Source organism: Berghia stephanieae, chromosome 3, assembly GCF_034508935.2.
Source record: "Berghia stephanieae isolate SIO BIC M18660-M18661 chromosome 3, UCSD_Bste_1.3, whole genome shotgun sequence".
Classification (NCBI taxonomy): Eukaryota; Metazoa; Mollusca; class Gastropoda; order Nudibranchia; family Aeolidiidae; genus Berghia; species Berghia stephanieae.
Window position 1 is genome coordinate 71,863,877 of NC_088362.1, and position 17,146 is coordinate 71,881,022.

The 17,146-nt window shown below is 34.1% G+C and overlaps 1 protein-coding gene across 1 annotated transcript in view; it reads left to right on the forward strand.

The window, feature by feature from the left end:
* Window positions 1-12,830, forward strand: part of LOC144968383 (uncharacterized) — a 31,543-nt gene extending 18,713 nt beyond the window's left edge. Inside the window, exons 2-12 of the mRNA XM_078906672.1 lie at window positions 1-53; window positions 618-702; window positions 1,409-1,643; window positions 3,745-3,980; window positions 5,860-6,042; window positions 6,812-6,889; window positions 7,437-7,537; window positions 9,201-9,299; window positions 11,343-11,419; window positions 12,016-12,114; window positions 12,615-12,830. The exon at window positions 1-53 is cut by the window's left edge and continues 851 nt beyond it. Coding sequence (XP_078762798.1) covers window positions 1-53; window positions 618-702; window positions 1,409-1,643; window positions 3,745-3,980; window positions 5,860-6,042; window positions 6,812-6,889; window positions 7,437-7,537; window positions 9,201-9,299; window positions 11,343-11,419; window positions 12,016-12,114; window positions 12,615-12,687 — 1,319 coding nt within the window. The 3' untranslated portion in view covers window positions 12,688-12,830. The remainder of the gene's footprint in view (window positions 54-617; window positions 703-1,408; window positions 1,644-3,744; window positions 3,981-5,859; window positions 6,043-6,811; window positions 6,890-7,436; window positions 7,538-9,200; window positions 9,300-11,342; window positions 11,420-12,015; window positions 12,115-12,614) is intronic.
* Window positions 12,831-17,146: the final 4,316 nt, after the last annotated feature.

Consider the following 17,146-nt stretch of genomic DNA (forward strand, 5'->3'; position numbering starts at 1 on the left):
TCTCAGAACTTCCAGTTGACATGGATGAAGACGTTGATGTGGTCGATAAACAGGTAAGTATTTATTCGTTTTTGTAATATATGGATATTTTAGATTGAAATATAGAGAGAGGAATCTGAAGAGTAGGGAAAGGGCAGAAGAAGAAGAAGAAGAAGAAGAAGAAGAAGAAGAAGAAGAAGAAGAAGAAGAAGAAGAAGGAGGAGGAGGAGGAGGAGGAGGAGAAGAAGAAGACATTCATCACATTAAATTAATGATGGGCATTGTGTATTGGTAAACCTGACGTTAACTTATCACTTAAAACATATTCTAGCATCGTACGGCATATCGGAGTCAATAGTTTCTTCCGGTTTCTATAGCGCAAACGTACAATAGCAATTGAATGCTAACCATTGGATAGGAGTCAATATTTTCGCAAATTATTTTCCCCCACACCCAACTAATCCAGCGACCCAATTGCTGCTCGGTGGACAAGGGGATCAGAAAAATCTCTATCCCCACCCCCTTCTCAACGACATTATATACGTTCACAATGTATCTGAAGCGAGTGCTCTACTAGCTGGACTATCGGGTGCCCTTTTAAACGGAAATACTGATAAATATTTTTTTTCATCCAACAGCTGATGAGTGATTCTATGATCGAGTCGTTTTACGGTGAGGTGGATGAAAGTCTATTGCAAACCAGCATGACAAAGTCCATACATGGTAATCATCATTACTATAATGTCATTTATTCGCTTCTTTCTATCTTTGTTTTTTTTTTTAGGATAAGCAACATGTTTACACCTTTATTGAAAACATGAAAAAAAAAAATACAACACAACATGGTTTAAACGTGGGTTTAATCCGAGGCACACATGTAGGTCTGGGAACTGAACGCAATCGCAGGGTTGATTTTGACATTGTTGTAATTAATGGACAATATTTTGCGTTCGTTTGAGAGTAGTATCATTACAACAATGAGCCCATCAAAATTTAGGTTATAAGCATAACATGCTTACACACATGATAGATATGATATTATACTGTGATCAAAGCAAAAACTGGAAAATATATATATTTTGTCAGATGTTATCATATTACAGGGAATATTATTTGTTCAAATTATATTTTTCCCACCCTTTTAATATAGTTGTGATAATTGAAATCAAAATAAATATACATCTTATAGCCAATATCTAACGTATAAAAACAGTCACTCGTTGAAGGAAAAATTAATAATAAAAATTTTCTTATCAAATAGCATTTCAAAATTTGTTTAAAGTTTCCTTATTTTGTCAATTTTAATCCATCACATTGGTATTTTTTCGTTGTTTGGATGTTCATCTCTAAATCTTGATGTCGCACCCGTCAGTTCCGTTTAACCATAACAAGCTATCTATTTTTGTTCATGTTTGATTCTTTAACACAGATATGGACGCGATACCGGATGAAATGTCTAAATCAATTGCCGAGGAAATCCATGACGTCATCCTGGGTGATGACTCAACCAAAGACGGTTGCTCGTCGTCATCTGGATCGGACGACAGGCTAAAGAACCAACTGCCATTCCCCTACCCTTTTACTCTGAAACACGCCGGTCATCTATTTGACAAATGTGGTCAGAATTTTGCTCGAACTGCTGCCTCCGCCAAACCAAAGTCCAGGTGAGAAGTCGTAGAATAATAAATATACTAACAACTCTGTGACAAAAGTCAATTTGTGATTAATCGTTTACAAAACGGTTTTATATGAGTGTTGACCTGATGATTTGTGCATCTATGTGGTCAAGTGGTATGACACTCGATTTCCGATCGGAAGGTCCTGGGTTCGTCCTCGTTCGGCGCATAGTTTAGTCCTTGGAAAAGTCTCTTTACTCACATTCTCTCACCATATTCAGGTGTAAAATGAGAACAGGGTCGTTAACAGCGTTGTCTTTGTCCGAAAAATTGTAATATTGCCTAACAGGCGTCATGTCCTGTCCTACATGTTAAATGTTGCTTGTTGACCAAGGACCCTTGTAAAGTGCTTTCAGCACATTTAATGGATATTGCACTATATAAAAAAGCTCAAAAGCTCAATGATTAAATTTCCTTAATAAACTCACTTTTAAGATTGAAGTTAAAATAAATGTAATCATTTAGGCGAATAAGGTTTGTTTTAAATGATAATCCCAAATTCTCACATCAAACTCAATTGTCTAGTCCATAATAAAACAAGATCGACGCGACTGGTTACAAATGTGACTCACCTTGTCAAAACGGTATAATGTCGGGATGAGTCAGGTGATGGAAATTAAATTTATAACTACCTCTATGAAAAAGAGGGTTAAATTCTATTCGACATTATGAAGAATAGATACAAGTTCATATATTGCAAACAACACATTGTATTTTTATCGTTTTCATTCTATATTCTGTTGACGGGGTCCGATCAACGTGTACTTATTTGCAGGTCTGATAATCCAATTCCTTGTTGTAATGGAAGTGTCAAAAATGACACAAGATGTTGTCCATTACAAAGATGTTAAACAAATCCAAAATCGGGTGCGGATATCAGACCTCCATATATGTAGACGTTGGGTCCGACTCATTCGGGCCTAATACCGCTTTGAGAAGGCGAGTCAATAATATATAACGTTTTGAACAAAATGAAACGACACAAATATTTAAATATAGTCTTATATCACTGAAGTCAACAAGTTTCAGGGGGGAGACTATGAAACTAAAATGGTTTTAACTCAAATATTTTTTCTTCGAGTATGGCACATGAGTGTCAATGCCTTTGAACATTTGGAACCAGAGATCTTTTTCCTCTTTCCGGGTGGCCTTCAACGGATTGTGCAAACATATTCAACTCTTCCATGGTGTTGTAACGTTTTCCTTTCAATGCCATAGTGTCTGGCCACTGCTGTTTCTGCACAGTTCGATATGTTTTGCAATTTCTACACGAATCTGTCACCCAGCCTGTTTCCGGTCTGACCAACGTTAGCAATTCTACACAAAGAGCACGGAATTGCATAGAATAGATTATGGTCAGTGCATGTTAACGGCTCTAATTCTTGTGAAGATATAAATTCGCAGAGGGGATCCTTTGAGTAATGAGGATTCTAAGAGAACAGTTACTTTTTTTTTGCTAAATACCCTTTAATCATACAATGCTGTATGTGGCACCTCTTCACCTTAACAGTTAACCCAAGACGAGATTTTAAGGGGTGAGACAAAATTCGCAACAAAAAAAAAACAAAAAAAAAAAAACAAAAAAAAAACAAACAAACTTGCATGACTTATTATTCTGGCTCCGACGTTTTACAAGGTCTAGTTTTATTCACCATATCGGGAAGATCTCTACTTTCTGAAAAGTATATTTTAACAGCCAGTGCTTTATCGGTACCGATGATGTCGATTTAGTCTTAATACTTATTGACCACAATACTTTCATGAGTCTCTATGTGTTAAATCCTAAACATCCAAGGGAAGATTGGAATAACCCAGGCGTCAGACTCAGTGCAGCGCCGCAAAGTGAGCTAAGGCTAGGTGACCTGCTCAAGGCCACACAGCCCTATTATTAGTAGTCGAACACGGTACCTTCGGGTACCAAGCAAACCGTAACACTGAGCCACGCTGTCCTTAGGAAAAGTAAGAGCAGATACCAAAGAAATAATTAGAATATACGTTATATATCAATTATGTCAATATAAAAAAAAGACTATTTTGCATCGATTCCATCAAGTTTTTCTTTCACTGATTTAATGTTGTGTCTTATCAGAGAACGAACCATATCTTCCACCTCCCGGTCCACTGTCGGTGAACGGGCTCGAACTACCTCTTCCACCTCCACCACCACCCCTACCAGTGACACATCATTTACAGCCATCGACACGCCACCACACGGGTCACGTGGTGGCTCACCGTCAAATTATTCTTCTTATTCATCAAAGGATGCTTCCACTTCTTCAACACGCGTTCAGACTTTGCCAGATAACACGGAATCAAAACGAGAAGGTATGACCGTGTGATACAAAAATGCCGACCCCCTAGGCCTCAAAGCGGGTTAAAACAAATATCAAAAAGACATAAAAAGGTCATAATACAGTTATGAGGCGATCAAAATCAATAAATAAATCAAAATTTATCAACTAACAAATCAGTCGATTGACTCTCCTGCTCATTAGATTAATTAAAAATTAATCTTGGCTCTATCCTAGGAAAACAAGACTACAAGAAGATAGTCGGGTTGGTAAACATACAATCAACCCCCCCCCCCCCCCCCACCACCAATTCTCTCTCTTTCTCGCACACGCTTTATATAAGTTCCAAGTGCAAGTGCAAACATGTGACACATCGCCTCATGAACCTGTTGCTTTAAGCGAAATTCCAAGCTTAATCTTGTGAAATGTCAATTAAAATCAATGCCATTATCAACCAAAAAATTAATGGACCCATTTTATCGTTGATGGCACAAAAGATTCGTCTCGGTTTATCAAAAGTTCCAAGACAGTATAATCAGTAAAATAACAGCATCGGTGGAATAATACTTTATTTACTCGTAGATTGTGAGCGTTCTTCGCTTGTTTATTCCAAAATAATGCCAAATTGAGCCAGTGTATGGATCCTATTTTATGTTATTTTCCATTTCCGCTCTCAAGCTTATTCTAAATTTGGCTCATCTCTATTTGGGTAGTGATAAAAATAACAGATAAACATATTATATCAAGCCTATATGCATGTAATAATTATAAAATTATAACAGACAGCCACATTTATAACATGTAATTATTTTCAATGGCATATTGTATTGATCCTTGTAATGGAAACATAAGATGCATGACCTAATACGGATGTTTTTGCCGAGACAATGGAGTGATGAGACATAAGTTGATCACACACAATTCTGTTGTTGTTATTCTGTACATAATGTTATTTTACTGTTTCATATACTGACTCGTAATGCTGACGTCTCTTATTAAACTTAGCATCACATTTTCCAAAAGATATTAAAAGAAAATCAAATTATTATAATCAACTGATAAAAGGATGATGTGAAAACGGACAGATACAGCAACCGACATATTTGTGCAGAGAGAGAGAGAGAGAGAGAGAGAGAGAGAGAGAGAGAGAGAGAGAGAGAGAGAGAGAGAGAGAGAGAGAGAGAGAGAGAGAGAGAGAATAAAATCAGCCATGATCTATTTTGGAGGTTTTATTTGTTTGTTTGTTTGTTTTTTCTTTCGTTTTTTTTTTTTCTTTTTTTCAGGTTTGCGGCAATTTATGAGAATAATAATAGTAGCTCTTAAATTTAAGTTCACCGTAAAACTTTTTTTTTCTTCCCCGATATGCTTTCCAGTGTGCTCTGACATATTTCAAATATCGATCAATCAAAATCACACCGGACAGTTTTTACAGTCTCATGATTGAGACCTTTTTAAAGACCTGTTTGACAAGCCAGTGGTAGTTTGAATCTAAAATCGCGATTTGATCGCAACGCTTTCTAGACAAGTGTAAATTATTATTATTATTATTATTATTATTATTATTATTATTATTATTATTATTATTATTATTATTATTATTTATTATTATTATATTATTATTATTATCATTATTATTATTATATTATTATTATTATTATTATTATTATTATTATCATTATTATTATTATTATTATTATTATTATTATTATTATTATTATTATTATTTTATCATAACTACTACTACTACTACTACTACTACTACTACTACTACTACTACTACTACTACTACTACTACTACTATATTATTATCATTATTATTATTTTTAATATCACCGTTATCACCATCGTCATCACTATATTCATGCATTAATATTAAAACACAGAGTAAATTCTCCTTTCACTTTTTTTCATAGTTACCCACGACAGTAGCCGTCAGAAGTGTTCAGTAGCCACCATGACAGTGGTGCAGTCGTTAGACCTGGAAGTAACACACCGTGGGCTTCATAGGTTCGTGCCCAGACACAAAGATGAGATCAATATTGGAATAGGAGACCCCATCCACGTCCTCAAGGAATGCGATGATCTGTGGTGTGAAGGTCAGTTAAAAATTCACTTGTGGCCCATCGCGTCCATTTGGTTTTGTGTCGAGGTGAACGAGATGTCACTAATGCCAAAATGTGACCTGTCATTTAAAACGGTATTATGTCGGAGAATTTAGACTCCTAAAAATTTGATTTTTTTGTTTTTGTTTTGAGAAAATAAATTATAGTTTTTGAAAGTTTAAGTAACCATTATCTGACATTTTGGGTCATTTTACGTTAACATAAATTTTAAGCATCTGGTTCACCCTGACATAAGACCGATTGAGAAGATGGGTAACAAATAACCTAGATCTGATTCATTCTGACCAAATACCAGATTCAAGTGAAAATAATGGAAAATAAACTAAGAAGAAAACCAGTTGTATTATGTGTCTGTAAGTTCATGGTAATGTAATATAATAATGATAATATTATAATGGAATACTTTGAACTCATGCGATAGTAATTTCGAACATAATATTTCCAATGTCTCTGCGCGAGCTCATTGACCAATGCCCTCCATGCCCTCATCCATTATAATTCTTATCGAACTTATTTCATTTTTTTTCACAGATTAGTTCTCAATTTTAACAATTTGAACTTAAGAATCATCATTACGCGTCAAAATCTATTTTTAGTTTTAGTATATTTTCTTTGCCGCTAAAAACCTGAACTGTTGCTACTACGCGATCCTTTTTCCCCCAAATGCAAAGAGGTATAATATTTGTAGTTATTGCATATTTTGAGAAAACCCGAAATAAATGAATTTATCTTAATTTACCAGGTATAAATCTTCGCACAGGAGAGAAAGGCATCTTCCCTGCAGTCTACGCCAACGACCTCACCTTTTTAGAAGAATCAGGTAAATTAACATACATGTTTTGAAAAAGATCAAAGTTTAAATGCTTGCTAATCATTGATGATGTGTCATAGAATCCCATATTTGAAAGTACATTATAATATATTGCCAACGAGAGCAACAATGAGCAAAAGAGGGAGACAAGGGAAAGAGAGTAAGAGAGAAAGTATGAAAAGGAGAGGAGGTGATGAGTTACTGAAAGAATGCTTTTATTCTAGTCATATTTTGACATCACTATCTTTTGTGTTTTTGTATCTTATTTATCGATTTTGACTGTTGATAAAGGAAAATCCGAAACGTCCTTATATTCGCCTTTGATAACTTACGAGGGCTAAAATGCCACCCCGTCATTGTTTTAACACCTATTGCTTACCATAATGTGAAGCTGTCCTGTTGTTTGGTGCTTTATTGGGATATATATTAAAGGGGTAAAAAATAATTGAGGATGGAGTAATAGTATTTCCTTTTTTTGTGTTAATTTGTTAATATAGCTATATATTTATCTATCTATATTTAGTCTGGAATCTTAATACTGTATTTTGTATTATAGATGATGACGAAGAATATTGGAAATTCAGTATGCGGTTTTTGGGATCTGTTGAAGTAACTTCACATAAAGGGGACGAAACTCTGGTGCAAGCCATCAACAAGGTTAGTCAGTATAAATTAATAATACCTTAATCGTCATGAATATTTACATTCGCCTGCTATTGACAGATGTCGCAAGAAGATTGGGTTAAAGAGACACACAACAGGTAACCTGAACAATATGAAGTATGGGGATATTTATTCCATCTGACCTAGTAAACGATCAAAAGGTATTTTGAGTAAAAGTACTGGTTTGTTATGCACTCATCGTGCCCATCACTTCGTAAACTGAATGTCGAAAAATTGAGTGACCCTGTAGAAAGAAAATATCTGGTTTGTAATTACACAATTCTACCTGGCTACTGATTTTTAGTATATTACAATCCAGTATAATTTATAATTCAGAAAAGTGAGTGGAGCAGGCACTTCTGTTGAGAACAACAAGAAATGAAGTGAGTAGGAAAGTGCCAGATGACAATAGAGAATAAGAATTTCGCGGTGGCGATGGTGGTATCGTGGATAGCTTATACGGTAGAGTCACGCTCTCCCCGGCCAGGTGGAGTTGTCGTACCAGTAAGGTCGCGGGTTCGAACCCCCATCGCCGCCTTGAAATTTTTATTCTCTATTGTCTTCTGGCACTATCCTACTCACTTCAAATCCAATAGAAATGCAAGTACCAATAAGTTTTCCTTAATTATTACAAGTTCACTCACTTTCACAACATCATTATAATAACCGATGTGCACGAATGCATTGGTAAAAACACCAGCGTGCGGCTTTGTGGTTTTGTGGTATGACACTCGCTTTCGGATCGGAAGGTCCTGGGTTCGAGCCTCGCTCGGCGCATGGTTGAGTCCTTGAAAAAGACTACTCTTTGCTCATATTCTCTCAACGTATTCAGGTGTAAAATTACCTGGCCGTTGTATCCGTCGGAAACAAAATGTAATATTGCCTAAAAGCGTCACGTCTCGTTCAACATGTTACGTGTTGCTGTGGTTATGGACTCTTTGTAAAGCGTATTGAGCACGTTTAGTGGATATTGCTCTATATAAAATCTCAAATCAAGTCTTACTTTTACTAGTTTGTGATTATGAATCCAATGAAGGACGTTCTACAAATCCATATTGTGTAATCTACCGACGCTTAATTGTGTTAGACTGGAAAAACCAGATGGAAAAAAGAGTGTTTTATTTAAAATTATAAGAAATAATCTAAAATAAATCACTTTTTGACATCTGGTTAATCTGGTCTTAGACCGCCCTTCATTGGATTCATAATGCCCGGTATGGTTCGGTTCACAATCCAGTAAAAAGAAGACTTGACTTGAGCTTTTATATTGTGCAATATCCACTAAATTTTAGCTCTTATCATTATAAGTAACGATATTCATTTCCCTAAAAAAAGATGAGTGAGTCCTGTTGACATCAGACATCTTGTTAGATGGATTATCTATATTACTTCACGGAATGCCGAGACTACGGTATCTAATGATGCCGTTGTGGAAGGTGTATTTTCATTTTTTTTAAAATAAATAAGACTTCACTTAAGTCTCATATTTCTGACTATTATTTCAATGCTTAGAATGGAAATCAATCCGACATAATACCGCTTTGAGTCGAAAGACATAAATCTATTTTTTCAAACAACCAAAACAAAATATCATTAGATAAACCATAGTCTTAACTTCCTATTTTATCTTGTATGGATTTCGTTTGCCATCAAATAGGTTGCCATGTCACATAAGGGAAATGTACGTGCAGCAGCCTGCAGCTCTCTAGAAATCAGTCAGTATGGAATCCGAATGATAGACAAGAGCAAAGAAGGGGTAAGTGTCGTTTATTTTGTTTTTTATGTTATCATAATATTTCCTTTTTCAGTTCTGGTAAAACCCTGGGAGGGGGTGATTTTCAAAACCTGCTAAGTTATATCAAGATTGAAAACGAGTTATCATTTTCGTGCCGTCTTTAGATTTTAATTACAATTTTATTTTTCTAAATTGCAATTTTCCTTGAAAGAAAATGGTTTTAAAAGTCATCTTACCGTTTAACCTGTATCTTTTGTATTAAGAAATATACGTGTAATAAATTTAATTAACCAGTGGCGATATATTGAATGATAATTCTTAAAATCTAAATACACTTTTTAATAATATTCTTTATCAACCAGAAATAGTGAAGATGATTTTATTAATATTTCAGTAAAATATTTTTTCATACTTGCGTTTGAATTTTTTAGCTCATTCCAAAAGTCAACCCTTCGGCTGGTATCTTTTTTGGATTACAAAATATATGTATATAATTTTATGTTAAATAACACTATCATATGTATATATCATCAACATCATCATAAGCAGGCACATTTGTAAAATTCACAAGCTCACACTTGTGTGGTAGTTGAATCATACTAATTTTAAAAGGGGTTATCATAATCTCTTTAAAAACTCACAATTAAAACAGTTTGGATAGAAAACGTCTTTCGTATATCTATCTATAGGTCAAAATGATTCTTGACTTTTCAAGAACACGTGTTAGAGGGAATTTACAAAAATATGTTATTTAAAGAGAATTTCAGAATACGAAATCAGTTGCCTTAAGTAAATAGTCGATGTAAATTGACATCAAAATTTAATAAGGTTATCTAATATTACAAAATAATCAAAAAGGCATTGGGACTAAACAGCACTGATATATATATATATATATATATATATATATATATATATATATATATATATATATATATATATATATATATAAAGGGAGATAAAAATTAGTACAAAAATTAAAGATCGAATTTAGTAAGATAATTCAAAACCTGGAAAAATATATGTCATAAATGGAATAATACTACAACAATTGTTTTTTCGCCTTTATTTCCTTTCTGATGGAATATTATATAGATAAGAAAAATGAAACTGCAAAGAGAAAGAAATTGTCAATTTAGACTGATTTGAAGTTGGTAAGAAATAAAAACAGATAGCTAATAAAAATGTCTTCATATCTTTTTGTAGTTGACTTCTTCTTCTTCTTATTTTTCTTCTTCTTCTTCTTCTTCTTCTTCTTCTTCTTCTTCTTCTTCTTCTTCTTTTTCTTCTTCTTCTTTTCTTCTTCTTCTTCTTCTTCTTCTTCTTCTCTTCTTCTTCTTCTTCTTCTTCTTCTTCTTCTTCTTCTTCTTCTTCTTCTTCTCTTCTTCTTCTTTTTCTTCTTCTTCTTCTTCTTCTTCTTCTTCTTCTTCTTCTTCTTCTTCTTCTTCTTCTTCTTCTTCTTCTTCTTCTTTCTTCTTCTTACTACTACTACTCTACTATACTTCTCTTACTTACTCTACTACTTTACTACTACTACTACAACTAACAACTAATTTCTATATACTACTACTACTACTACTACTACTACTACTACTACTACTACTACTACTACTACTACTACTACTACTACTACTACTACTATACTACTACTACTACTACTACTACTACTACTACTACTACTACTACTACTACTACTACTACTACTACACTACTCACTTCTACTACTACTACTACACTTCTACTACTACTACTACTATTACTACTACTACACTTCTACTACTACTACTTACTACTACTACTACTACTAACTACTACTCTACTACTACTACTACTACTACTACTACTTCTACTACTACTACTACTACTACTACTACTACTTCTACTACTACTACTACCACTTCTACTACTACTACTTCTACTACTACTACTACTACTATTTCTTCTTCTTCTTTTTCATTATCATCGTCTACAACTTATCTGTCTTCAATACAAGTGTATTTGTTTCCTTTATAATACACATTGTTAAAACCAAATCCCACTATTGTCTATTCCACATATATACAGCATGAGAAGGATGCCTTTTCTCATTTCTTTGCATTGAAGAACATCTCATTCTGTGGTACCCACCCCAAAAATAACAGGTAAATGATGAAAAAAAACAACTGTTTATCTTATCTTTTTAAATTACAACATATCACGACTAAAGCAACTGCTGTTATTTCCACTGCAATACGCTTCAACAGTCGTAACGTCACTTCCCTCGTAATGACGCATGGTAACTTAGTAACTGGCTCTAAATAAACTATCGGAACAATGGCGGACGCCCTTGTGAAATATTTCTCCGACCAGCATAAAAGCGTATCTAGAGGGGGAAAAAATTATAAATCTGATCATGTGTTGACTTTTACACATTCTGATCACAAGACATATGAAAAGTTCTAGTCAGCATGAAGAATAAAAAGTATCGATTTTCTTTTTATAGAACCACGATGGCCGTCGTTGCTGGGCGACGTGACATCAGACTTTTGAATCCAATTATGGTTGGTGTCATTTTACTAATGCCAATGTCATGGTCACTGTGATTAACAATGTCATTATCATCAGCCACATCAATCAGGATCATTATCATGGCCAGCACCATGATCATCACATCTATAATAGTCAATGTCATTATTATTGCAATCACAAATAAATTATACAACATCAATCGCTCTGACTGACACCCATTTACTTCCAGGTATTTTGCTTTCATCACCAAACACCCACGACAGTACCGATTTGCATGCCATGTATTCTATGGAGACAGACCTACGCATAGGGCTAGAGACGCTTTGGGGTAAGTCGCCTAGTTACACCTTTAAACATTTTCATTGTTTTTGAAGTAAAAATGGTCATTATAAAAAAAAATATATGATAGCATACTAAGTTGTAAAATGTGTTCAGTTCATGGCCATTGGAAGGACATCCGACCACCCCCCCCCCCTTTTTCCCCCTCCCATTCCCCAATAATTTAAAAAAATTAATAGAGATATAGAGAGATAGAACGAAGATGACGTCACTCATAAACGCGGATGGCAAAAACAATAACAAAGACCTGAGTGACGTCATCTTCGAACTATCTATAGGGACATCGTCCCGGTCGTACTTGAGATTACTTAAGCATTGTTTATGAGACTTGAAAATAAGTAGATGTCATACTATACGAAATATGCCAAAACTATTACATTTTTGTTAGACATTGCCTTATACAGAAGCTTACTTTTTATTTGAAAAAGTGCTTAAACTAGTCGTTTATTTCGGAAATAATAATGAAGTTTAATTTTATTAATCCTTCAGAGAGGCATTCAAGAGATTCTATCAAGAGTATATGGCATTCACACACCCTACGGAGGACATCTACATGGAATAATTCTGTGCAATTGGACTAAATTTTGAACTTTTGACCTTAACCTTGGAACAAGAAAGATGCTCGCCATTTGTATTTCAGCCACGTACCCTCAAACCCCATTTTATAATTTTGGCAGCGATCTACTTCATATAATATATCAATCGTCTAAAATGACCCTAACTTTGGCCTTGTCAAAAATGGTCAAACCTTAGATTTCTTGATCTCCAACTCATAAAACTTTTTAAAGTCTTGGGTTTAAGACTTTTTTGACAAGTTCGGGTTATTTCATTCGGTCCATATGAGAAGTGATTGATTTTTTACCAGATTGTAAAATGGCATTGTCTCAAGTACCGTGGATTCATAATTATTATCTCTTCTTCTTCTTCTTCTTCTTTCTCTTCTTCTTCTTCTTTCTCTCTTTCTTCTTCTTCTTTTTCTTTCTTCTTCTTCCTTCTTCTTCTTCTTCTTCTTCTTCTTCTTCTTCTTCTTTCTTCTTCTCTTCTTCTTTCTTCTTTCTTCTTCTTCTTCTTCTTCTTCTTCTTCTTCTTCTTCTTCTTCTCTTCTTCTTCTTCTTCTTCTTCTTCTTCTTCTTCTTCTTCTTTCTTTCTCTTTTTCTTCTTCTTCTTCTTCTTCTTCTCTCTTCCTTCTTCTTCTTCTTCTTTCTTCTTCTTCTTCTTCTTCTTCTTCTTCTTCTTCTTCTTCTTCTTCTTCTTCTTCTTCTTCTTCTTCTTCTTCTTCTTTCTTCTTCTTCTTCTTCTTCTTCTTCTTCTTCTCTTCTTCTTCTTCTTCTTCTTCTTTTCTTCTTTCTCTTCTTCTTCTTCTTTTTCTTTTTCTTCTTCTTCTTCATTCTTTCTCTTATTCTTCTCATTCTATCTTATTCTTCTTCTTCTTTCTTCTATTCTTAACTTCTTTATCTTCATCATATTAACTTTATGACTGATATTAGCGGGATCAAATAATAACAACCTCGGTTGGAATTACAAAACTCACAGATGGAGCACATTAATGTGATATTCTTATGTGTCATTGATTGAATTGATTATTCTTGTGACCCACTTATCCTACACGGTATTCAATCTGAGATTTTATTTCTTTATTTTTTCTCTTAAAAGCTGTACCTGTAAGTTTCACATATACTCTAGCATGGCATGATAATATATTAATTTCGTTTTAAATAAGAGATTAGAAGCAGTGATGAGACCTGCCTTTTATTGGAAGCCCAAGTCCCATCGCTTTGATAATGGTTGGGTCCAGTTTAATGACCAGAGGAATTATAGTTTGAAAGAATAAAATTATTCTCGGAATAGCAAAGGAAACACAAAGTAAAAGAATGCGGTTTGATATAAAGCTGACCTGTATTGCCGAGAGACTTTTACAAAATAAATGCGCTCAATGCGACTTCAGAGATGTTTATGACAAATTACACTTCTGTTCAATCTAATTCTGAATAGATTGGTTAATTCTTTTTTAAATAATTCAAAATATCCTTGTGAAACTTTTTCTTCTTGTGATCGATTTTATGACAAATCTTTGTAGTTAAATGGCTTTTAGGTGCGGTTTTTTAATATTATAGGTTGGTATCGGTGCTTAACTGGGTCATGATTGTTAAAGTTATATTATATTTAAAATTCGCAATGAAAAGACATGAGACCTTTTATTCATTATCTTCATAAAAGTGTTTGCTTTATCTATTGATAGGTTTACCAAACTTACCTACAAAGGAATATTCGGCGAGATCTCAATCAGTTCTATAAATTGGTCCATTGTGAGGTTGACGTGTAAACATCCAATTTCCTTTTCATTTTAGAGTATCTAAAAGAAATGACTGAACATTTTATACAAAAAAGAATGGTAAAACTTTATAACAGTGAGAAGTATAAAACACAAATTGCGTCTTTTCTGGACATTATATTATTGTAATTATTGTCATAGTCATTAGTCATTAGTCATTATTGTAATGGTTGATGAACAATTAATAACTTCCCGAAATAGCTATGCATGGAATCAAGATACGTAGAGTATTCAAGAGTCAGTTGGTTTTTATAATCCTTTACACTTTACACGATAACTTTGTGTGATATAATATCACCCCGAAATGTCAGACATTTTTTAGAGATCTTACTTTAAAGACATTTTGACAATTTGATGACCGTCTAACCTTTCAATATGTAAAGCAAAACTATTCTGGTGAAAACGAAAATGATGTACGAGTTTGTCGCTGTAAGGTAAGAGTAACAAACTTCAACCAGAATTGTGCGTTAATTATTATCTTATTTCATTCTCGAGTCGTGGAAACATATACTTTTAGTATCCTAAAATACACAATATAATAACTGTTTCAAATATTTTCTAAATAACTTGATTTCATTGCAAAATAAAGCGTTTTGCCACTCTAAGAATCTGAGTGATTGAATAATGGTAGTCTGGCATGACTAAAAGGTTTAGCAAATTCGTCATTTTTTTCCCGTTTATCAAATTCCACACGTGAGCTCAGGGTGTCCAGTGGGGCGCTAAATGATAGCTCATTTATTAAACCCAAAGTCGTGAAAAAATCTTACCTCTCAGACTTTATGAAATAAATACTCGCAATGTAATCAGTTTTGGGTGCAGGAGACCATTTGCATTTAAAAATTACGAAAACTGTCTCGCATAATACATGTTAAATATCTATTCTGAATTCTAACCAAGACTATAGTAAAAATCCAAGTCTAAATGCGGATGGCGCAATTAGTTGCCGTTGATATAACGGTGGATTGGATATTCATTTTTCGGAGAATCTGCGATTTTACAAGGTAATATCAAAAGCATAATAACATGATATTATATACTGGAACAAACTCAAAATCTTTGTCCATGACAAACGAATCAGCATTATTCATTTTCGTGTAACATACAAAACACGTCATTGAGTTCACAAGGGCACTCACTGTTATGATTTGCACAATAAGTATCAAACTGATATCGTTATGAGGCTCGTTAAAATCATGATCAGTATAATTAAAGCCATCTTCGTTATTCTCCTTATCATCATCATCATCATCATCATCATCATCATCATCATCATCATCATCATCATCATCATCATCATCATCATCATCATCATTATCACCATTATCATCACCATCATCATCATCATCAGTATTATCACCGCCATCTAGTTTGTCGTATTTGTCGTGATCATCATTATAACAACAACCACCACCACCACCACCACCAATATCATCATCATCACCATTATCATCATCATCATCATCATCATCATCATCATCATCATTATCATCATCATCATCATCATATCATCGCCATAACCATTATCATCCTCCTCATCGTCGCCATCATCATCACCATCCTCATAATCGTCATCATAAAATTGTCTCCATCAGCTTTCAAACAGTCACATTACCATTTATCACCACATTGCCATTCAAACACATTATTTGTCTTGACTATGCCATAGGGCTATAGTCCCACTCATTTATTACTTTCTCATTATAATCGCTATTAGAGATGTTGAACAGTGAAATGTAAATATTCCCCCGTTGTCTTTTGATTTATACAAATCTTTCATCATATGTTAATCACTGAAACAAAATGGTATTCGTTCTGATGATGAAAATTGCATTGAAAGCTAAGAATTGATGCTATGCGTTTAGATAAAATACTCACAAAATCCACATTAAAATGTGTGTGACATTTCACGTTTATAGTTGATAGAATTTAAATTGGCAATCTAAAAACAATAATAAAAAGTTGGATGGCGTTAATTTCGCACCTTCTATGACCTCATGCCATTCAATTCAAATTTCAACTGGCAACTTTTGGATATAGATTATGTTTCCAACTGCCTCAAAACGGTATTATGTCGGTATGTACGAGGATGGACTAAAAGTTTTGCAATTTCCTTAATAAGTCACTCATTTTAAAGAATAATTCGCTTAACGATACAGCAAAAGAAAGTGTGAGGTCTCAGCTACAGAATGTTTATTTTGTTAACCAGCATTGTTACCGTCACAACCAACACAGAGCTGCCAACGCCGCACCATCTGACGTTCTTTTTCAATTAACCAAGATCGGACAGCAGCTTTCACATTAATTTCCTTTGAGAAAGTTTTTCAATTAAGGATTTACTCTGGTATGGATTTCAATGGGTATACAGCCATCAGCAGCCATAATTCAATAACCGCACCCTGCTTGAATTGAATGTCTTTTAGTGCAGTTACTGTATTTCCATTTTTCGTTTTGACCGAGGTTGTTGACCACGGAATAGGACAAAAAGCGATTATTTAGATCAAATCTTTAGGTTCTAAGTCTTTGAAATTATAAGGAAAATTGCAAAACTTTCCAGCCCACCTTGTACAAGATTCACAAAACAGAGTTTGTAAGATAAAGATCTGAACAAGTGTGTATGAAAATTGCCAGACAATTGTATACAATTTGTAGGCCAGAGCTAGATTATAGCATTTGAATGAGATAGATTTAC